Source organism: Suricata suricatta, chromosome 17, assembly GCF_006229205.1.
Source record: "Suricata suricatta isolate VVHF042 chromosome 17, meerkat_22Aug2017_6uvM2_HiC, whole genome shotgun sequence".
Classification (NCBI taxonomy): domain Eukaryota; kingdom Metazoa; phylum Chordata; class Mammalia; order Carnivora; family Herpestidae; genus Suricata; species Suricata suricatta.
In genome coordinates this window covers 14,506,516-14,515,138 of record NC_043716.1, presented here as the reverse complement: position 1 = coordinate 14,515,138, position 8,623 = coordinate 14,506,516, and the positions used below count along the sequence as shown (strand labels likewise).

The window sequence follows — 8,623 nt, the reverse complement described above, 5'->3', positions numbered from 1 at the left end:
TGCATGTGTCATGCGTCACAAACACAGTCTCATTTGGTCCTCGTGCAACTCTGCATGGTGGGCATTAATATCCCTTGCAAGGGAAGAGCTGAGGCTTAGAGGAGCTAAGCGGCATATCCAAGTGATAGAGCCTGGACTCAAACCCAGGTGTGTCACTCTCCTAAGGGTGACACCAGCCACATGGTTGCTCTGGCCAACAAGTGACTGGTCCTTGATTCCTTTCTTTAGTCGCTCTCGCAACCTGTCCTCTTGGCTTTATCTCCTAAGTATGCCCCAAACCTGGCTGCCTGTGTGCCAGTCTCCACAACACCAGCGGAGTCCAGTCCTGTATCAGTCTTTGCCTGGAACCCTTAAACTGGTCTTCTCGCATTACAGCCCATCCTCCCCACAGCGGTGGAGTGATCTCTTAAACATCCACACTAGGTCGTATCACTTCCCTGTTTAAAACACCCCAGTGGCTGCCCAGCTGCAGCGGGAAGAAAATCTCCCCTTCCCCACGGCCCACGGAAGTCTGCGGTTGGGCTCCTGCTGCCTCACTTTCCTCACGTCTGCTGGCCTCCTCGCTGCGCCTCAGACCCACCGGGCCCATTCCAGGCATTGCACAAGGTCCCTTGCTGAGAGCCCTCTTTCCAGATCTTTGCCTAACTAGCTCCTTCTCATTCAGGTCTCTGCTCACACGTCACCTCCTTGAAGGGGCCTTGTCTGGTCGCCTGTATAAAGAAGCACTTAGGAATATTGTTTGAAAGCTACATGGCTTCTAAAAATAGTCTAATTCTAAAAGTAAACTATTTCCGGTTAACTTTATAGGGACTTTTTTTCCCATAGCAGGTAAAGCAGCCGAAGTGTTCGGAGTGTATAAATTTTAAATGTTTGGTTGGTAGTTAGACCATATTGTTTCTCAGCGGGATACCATAAAAGTCATTGTCCTACTAATGGTTACCTTAAGCTAATGCATTGATCACAAGGTTTTTTTCATGCAGAGTCTTTATTTAGCAACATGACAGCATCCAAGTGTTAGGGCCGAGAAGTAGTTTACGCGAGTGTAAACCAAATGGGCTTAAAGCCTAAACGGACACCAGTGTGGTTTATGTTTTTTGTGTTCAAGTTTTTTATATTTTTCTGGATTGTTTTTGTTTTGTTTTGTTTCTTTTTCTTGTATCTTCAGCTGATATCCTGACACTAAACAAAGTCATTCACACTATAGCCCATGTGCTGTCCCTCTCAGTTTAGGGGGTTAGTTCAAGTTGCTCCGCTGATACATGTGAAAATGCACCCTCTCCACCTGGATTCTTGTTTCCAAAGAGCCGTTCCTTACCCTTCCCCTCACTCCCAGCACCAGCCAGTCCCTTTTCTCCTCCTTGTCTACTTAGTTTTCTCTCTGCTAGGACTCCTAGCGTCCTGGCATAAGCAGTATCTTCAGATCACATTTGGAAAACATTCCAAAGAGCTGCCCCAGTTCTGTTGTTGCACTGGAATTATCGTCACCAGTGTCCCTTCCATGTGCCATGTGCCCCTTCTCCCCTTTTGCACACTTCCTCGCATCTGATCCTTGAGGCAGTCCTGTACCTGTGACCTCAGGCCACTGTGGCTGAGAGAAGTAAGGTGATTGGCCAGTGCTGAAGCGTTGGAGCTGAAGCCCATACCTCCTGCCTCTAGCTTTCCCACTAGCCTGTGCTCCCACTCAGCAACATATTTTAAATTTTTTTTTAATGTTTTATTTATTTTTAATACAGAGAGAGACAGAGCATGAGAGGGGTTGGGGCAGAGAGAGAAGGAGACACAGAACTGGAAGCAAGCTCCAGGCTCTGAGCTAGCTGTCAGCACAGAGCCTGACGCGGGGCTCGAACCCACGAACGTGAGATCTGACCTGAGGCAAAGCCGGAGGCTTAACCGACTGAGCCACCCAGGCGCCCCTCAGCAACATATTTTAAAAGAGTGTTCATCATCAGGGCCTGGGAAGTAATTTTTCCCTAGGAGATTTTGTTGTGCGTGGTATAATGGGACTTATTTGGGAAGGGACTTCTGTCTGTAATCTAGAGCATGTAAGACTAGCTTTATAGTTTGTTCTTGAATTCCAACCTGTCCGGCATTTTGATTCATTCATATTCAGGGAGCAGCTAGTCAATGGCAGGCACCAGATAGAGGGTGAGGAAGACAGACATGATCCCTGAGATCATGGACTCTAGTGGGGATAAGACAGAGAACTGGGCCATTGCAATATTTTAATAAATGCCTGGCTCGGGGGACATACTATGTGGGGTGGAAACGTGTAGCAGGGGCAACTAACCCAAACTTGACCTATGGCGAAGGCTTCGCAGAAGAAGGGACTTCTAATTTGAAGGCTAAAGGATGAATGAGAGTTTCAGCCAGATTGAGATTGGGGTGGGGAGAGCAATACGGTTTTGGGAAGATGGAAAATAATTTGAAGGCCAGGAGGTGAGACTGTGGTCCCTGTCATCTCCCTTCATGCTCGTTAGATCAGATTTCATGATTTAGCTGTTGGAGAAAGCAGATCAATGGCGAAAGGTATTGGGGATATGCTCAGATGATACCTCTTTCTCACATCTTCTTAACAGAAAAAACTCGAGTCTCCACCGCAATCAACCAATCCCTTCTTGGAAGATGAACCAGCACCAGAGATGGAGGAACTGGCGATAGAGAAGGACTTAGATCAAGTAAGTCTGGTTTCCATCTCTTAACATTTGCTTTCGAGCATGGGTCTGCTTGCTCTGAATATGGTCCTTTGGCTCTGACCACATGCAGAGGTGACAGCTTTGATGGTATTAAGAAAGCCTTTATCTGAAAGTGCATTCTGAAAACTGAGTGGAGGGGCTGCCTGTCCCCAAGAGCTTCCCCGAGGGAATGACCAGCACTTAAAAGCTTAACTGGCTCATGCGGTGCGGCGGTGGGACGTCCGCCCTGCCTCATCCGTCACCTCCTGCACCTGCCGGCCTAGCCCTCACCTCCTGCACCTGCCGGCCTAGCCCTTGTGTCCCTGACTGTCTGGCGACTGCGCCAGAGGCTCAACGATCCCCTGTGAAGTTAGCAGCACCATCAGCTAGGAGAGGCCTCCACTCAGTGTAAGCCAAGCCCTCGAGGTCTGGAAGCCATCGGGGTGGCCTGGAAACATCCAGGTGTCCAATGGCGTAGTTGGAGAGTTACTTTTCAGGGCACACTAACACTTTCATTTCCTTTGGATTTTCTGTCCAACTCTAAATTTCCTCTCCTTCCATCCTATAGAATGGTGTTCCTGTTTCACTGCCATTTTATGGCAGAGTGGTTAGAGCAATAAATCAGACCTCTTCCTGTCTGGATTAGCGATCCTTCTTTTTAATTTTCTACACTTGGCTGCTCAAGGATTATTTTATAGTGTTGTTTTGCTCCAGACACCGCCAAAAGGGAGGCTGGCTGGGGAGAACAGTCCGGGAAACCCGTAGCCACGCACTCTGCAGCTCACCCTGCACTCCTAGCACGGTGAGGGTCAATGGACGATAGGGGCCGGAGCCAAGAGAACAGAATTTCCAGGAGCAATTCCGAAGTGATGCAGTAAAATGTGTCTGGTCCACTGATTAAATAATTGTAATAATATGGATACTTCACATTTTCATGGGCTTTAGAGTTTCTGAGGCTTCTACATGCTCTATTCCATTTCCTCTTCCCAACTTCTGCCTCTCTTTATATAGGATTTTATATGAGCTGTAGTGCGTGCAGCTCAGAGAGGTCAGGTGACCCACGCAGGGCGTGGAAGAGCTAGGACTGAAAGCAAGCCCTAGAAGTCAGAGACTAGAATTCCTTTCCTGGAACTCTTTTACTACACAGGGGTGTCTCGGTGAAATGTGGAAGACAAAGAAATGAACCCCACGAGCACAGGGGATACATAAACTGCAGGGATACTTTACGGCTGTATCCCAGAGATCGGTGGGATTAGGTATAACTGATTTAAAGCCGTCATCTCAGCTCGTGTGGGAGAAAGATTTCTTCTAACTAAAGAAATGCAGCTCTCACATTTAGAGAGGAAGGACCGGACAGGAAGGAGTCTGGATGTAGAGTTCATTTTTCTGGTGTGTCCTCCACCCACACTCCATCACCTGCACCCTTTGCATTTGCTTCGGGTGACAGTCGTTTTTCAGGGCTCTGTGTCTTCCCAGTGCTAGTGGCTGCCATGAAAAGTTGTCCCTTTAGCCAGTCGTCTCCAGATGTCATCAAATGGCTTTATGACAGTAGCCCCCATTACTGCAAAATCAGTTTGGTAGACACTGTATGACTTGTCTCCCTCATGGAGCTTTTTGCTCATCCTGGAAGCCAGGGATTCTTATTGTAAGGACCAGGATTGCTCACTCCAAGGACACAGGACACAGACGCAGGAGGTCGAGCACAGCCGGACTCTGGTCCACTATTAACACTGTTGACCATGTGGTAGATTTTCACTCTCCCTAGACTTCCCTAGTATTTTTCATCTTTAGAGAGAGCCTGTGGTTTTCAGACTATATTTCTTGGTACCCTATCACATGTCTCTGCGGGGAGTTGGGAGGAGACCAGGGCTCTGAGTCCCTCCAAAACAGAGCAGTTCTGTTCTGAGTCACGTCTGTCATGGAGTTCTTCCAAACCAGGGGTTTGCGATCTGTTTAAAAAGAAAGTACCAAAAACCCCTGGACTAGAAGACCCACCTGCAGTTTCACTGGCCATGACTTGTTAGCGAGGACACGCGTGCACCAGTGACGTAGGTGTCCTACATGTGTCCCCAGCCTCCCTCGGCCTCCCTGGCACTCATCTTGCTGGCGGTCCATTAGGTGGGAGCTCCAGGATCTCCTTCTTCCCAGCCTCTTACTGGCTTCTGGAGTTGAGTGCGCGGGAAGCGCAGGGGCCCCCGGGGCCTCGAGGAGGAAGGCCACAGGATGCAAGGCTGAGCGCTGCCCTCGGTTGTGTGGGGTTGCCCCGCCCCCTGCGTCACTGCAGAAGTAGACAGTTGGCCCGCAAGGTGGAAGGGCCCCTCCATGCTTGCTCCTGGAGCGTATGCTATTGAGAAAGGAGTGTGAACTCGAGAAGAGGTATTTAGTTTGAGCAGTCAATTGCCAACCTACTCCCAGTGTTAGAAAACCGCATCTGAAAGGGGACTGAGGGTGCCCAGAGACAAAGAGAGAAGAAATGAGGAATTACTGGTTTAAAAATGTACCCTTCTGGTGATCCAAGCAGTTAGATTTAATCTCTTTACACTGGATAGTAATAAAAGGAAACGGGGCCAGCTGCACAGCTCCTGACTGCGACAACAGTAACCTTCTATCACTCCATCTAACTCCGAGAGGAAATAACTTAAACATCTGTGGCTTTTGGACAGAATTCACACAGTCAGAAATGGAGCCCTAGTGCTACTGCTAAATGACTTAGTATGTTCTTTAAGCTGAGAATCAACCCTTTGGGGAGCTGGCCAGTGCGAAGGGAGACGCCAACTTGAGCTGAAGTTCCAGCGCCTCTTATCTAAATAGGAGCACAGTCATAAAGCAGCGACAGGCCGGAGGCAGCCCTGTGGACAAAAAACAAAAAGGAAACTTTGGGCAGCCCCTCCCTTTGTTCCCCCTTTGCTTCCAATTCACACCAAAAACGCTGCAAGGGACCAGGAAGTGTGGTGTCGGGTCTCCCTGCCCGGACCGGTATTAGTGGGCAGTCACCTGCCTTAGGGTAGGGATGCCCGTGCGGTCTGGTGATGTTCCGTGGGGCCTCATCCAGCACATGGCCTGTGGAAGACTGACCACGAGGAGTTTGCTGGAATAGCAGGTAGCGGTTTTCTTTTACCCCTTACCCTCTGTCTTTCCTACATTTATTGAATGAGTTCCTCAGACTCGTTTCAACACAGACTTTTATCATATATCACTTCTGCGCATACATAAAAAGGAAAATAAGAGTGAAATACATAGGTTAAGATACTCCTAAAACAACTTCCCATTCAAAGTCCAAGTCTCCTGTACCACTTTTTAAAAAATCTTTGTATGTTGGGGCTCCTGAGTGGCTCAGTCGTTTAAGCATCCGGATGTCGGCTCAGGTCACGATCTCATGGTTTGTGAGTTCGAGCTCCGCGGCGGGCTCTGTGCTGATAGCTCAGAGCCTGGAACCTGCTTTGGATTCTGTGTCTCCCTCTCTCTCCCCCACCCTGGCCTGCACTCTGTCTCTCAAAGATGAATAAATGAAAAGAACTTTGTATTTTTAAATAATTATAAACTTGTAACTAGTTGCAGAGAGGTCCCGGGTACCATCTCCCAGCTTCCCCCGGTGGTGACAGCTACGGTAACTGTAGTATATTATTCAATCTGTGAAATTGTTTCTAACCCCTATTTTTCTCAGGCATGGAGGCCTGCATTTTCCCACACTATTGTCCCCCAGGCTGTCTGAGCACTGGTGATGGGCCGTTGCTTCAGTGCTCCGCCACCATCTCTGGAGTCATCTGCCTGGCCGTCGCCACCCATCTCCCAAGCTTTTTATCATTATTCTTTACTTTTTAAAAAGAAAATACCAAAATGAAGACAAGTCTTAAGAATATTACAGGATTACTCAAATATCTTTCACCTGGGTTTACCAATTAGCATTCTGCTACATTCGCTTTATCATTTCCTTTTTTCCCTTCCCACACCTCCCTCCCTCTCTCCCCCTCTCTCACCATCTCCCTCTCTGTCTCTCTCTCTCTCTTTTGGGAGAGTTTGTTAAGTTAGCAGATATCATGTCCTTGACCTCTAAATATTCCCATGTGCATTTCCTAAGAAGAAGGTCATTCACTTAAATCACCACAGATCAGAATCAGAAAAGGTATATCAGTACAATACTATTATCTGATTTGTAGAGTTAAATTTCATAATGTGGTCATTCTAAGGTGGTAAATTAAAATGTCAGTAATTGGAAAATTGCACATAAATTCATAAACAAAACCAAATTCAAAATATAAATGTTGATTTAAAACATGACAACATCTGGGGCACCTGAGTGGCTCAGTCAGTTAAGCGTCCAACTTCGGCTCAGGTCATGATATCGTGGTTTTTGGGATCAAGACCCATGTTAGACTCTGTCAGCATGGAGCCTGCTTGAGATTTCCTCTCTCTCTGCCCCTCTGCTGCTCATTCTCTCTCTCTCAGAATAAATAAACTTTTTAAAAAGTTAATTACAAATATGACAACTTTCTATATTATATAAATTATATTCCAATTTATAATTACCAGAAGGTATCCTGCAGATGTGTGAATATTTTTGTCAAGGGAAGAAAATATAAATAAAAGGGATAATTATAATCCTTATAATGATTATATTTTATTAATAAAAAGATACTTGGGTGTTGTTATCTTTTCTAATTCTAAAATCAGGATATCTAGTCTTAGAAAAGGTATACAAATCAGATTTGTCTATTCATTTAAAAATCACCTTATCAAAAAGAATAAAATAATTTAAAAATAGGTAACTAGTGTGGAAAATGTAGAACAATTAGGGAAGGACCAGCGCCACACAGCCATCGTTCTGTCATGGATCCGCCATGTGAAACTGATGGACATGTGGGAAAAACTCCAGGGGCACCTGTGACATGAAGTGGCACTTTGGATCCAGCCAGTTCAACTTCCATGAACCCAGTCCTGGGAGTCTCTTACGGTGTCAGCCCAAGACCTGACTTTGGCAATGGCTTTGGAATGATAAGGGAAAATGGCCCAGATTTTAGGAAGGACCAGAGTTTCTAAAAATCTTGCAAAAACAAAAGAAAAAACAAAACTAAAGACATGGAACTCTCAAAATGTGAAAGGGAAAGAGAGCTAGATATATGACTGAATGGGTATGTCTAGGGTTGACATTTAATTTTTGGTATTTGTTTCCAGTTTTATAGATGCTTTTAACCATTAGAGTGTTTTGTTTTTAAAAGTTACTAGAAGAAGAGAATCATTCTCTCATTAGGTGCTCAGCTTTTCCTGTATTTATTAAGAGATATGAAGAGCTCAATTCAACAAGAACGCTGTGGGTGTCAATTTATGCCCAAATTGTACTCTAGTATCAACCCCAGCAAGGCCTCAGGGTCCTTTTGTTGTCATTTGACAATAAATAGAATTGAAATTTTTTAGGAATAGAACAAAATATGTAGGAAGATGTTTGCTTATTTTTTAGAGATTGTGAAAAGGAATTAGGGAGCAAATGTTTTTTAAATGCTTGCCTACCTACATGGCCTCTATGTCAGCGGTTTTTAAGTATCAGTTGGCGGCCAGTGCTAGCCCTGTTTTACTCTGGTCCAAGGCAAAAAATAAAGACAAAACTGCCAGCTGCCTGCCTAGCTAGCAAGCTGGGGTAGGGTCACCAGCTGTCTGAAAAGGAGGGACTGCCCTCATGCTGCTATGTCCTTCCTATAAAATGTTTGGTATAAAATACTCTTTATTTCAGGAACCTACCGAGAATGGAAAGTAGCAAAATAAAAAGTCAGCAATGCTGTATTGGTCCCTTATGCTTCTTTTTTCTACATTTACTTGTCAGTGAAATTCAACAATCTAGGAACCACTGCAGGAAAGCAGTGCTCTAACAGAAAGAATTCTAGTTTAGGAGATGGGAAGCTTCGCTGTGCCCCAAAGGCCACTAGAACCCTCTGAGCCTTCCTTTCTTCAGGTGTAAA

The 8,623-nt window shown here is 45.8% G+C and overlaps 1 protein-coding gene across 4 annotated transcripts in view; it reads left to right on the top strand.

The window, feature by feature from the left end:
* Window positions 1-8,623, top strand: part of VPS53 (VPS53 subunit of GARP complex) — a 131,850-nt gene that overhangs the window by 72,390 nt on the left and 50,837 nt on the right. For all 4 annotated transcript variants that reach the window (XM_029927568.1, XM_029927566.1, XM_029927567.1 and 1 more), the window contains one exon: window positions 2,577-2,675. In XM_029927568.1, the coding sequence (XP_029783428.1) occupies window positions 2,577-2,675 (99 nt within the window). The remainder of the gene's footprint in view (window positions 1-2,576; window positions 2,676-8,623) is intronic.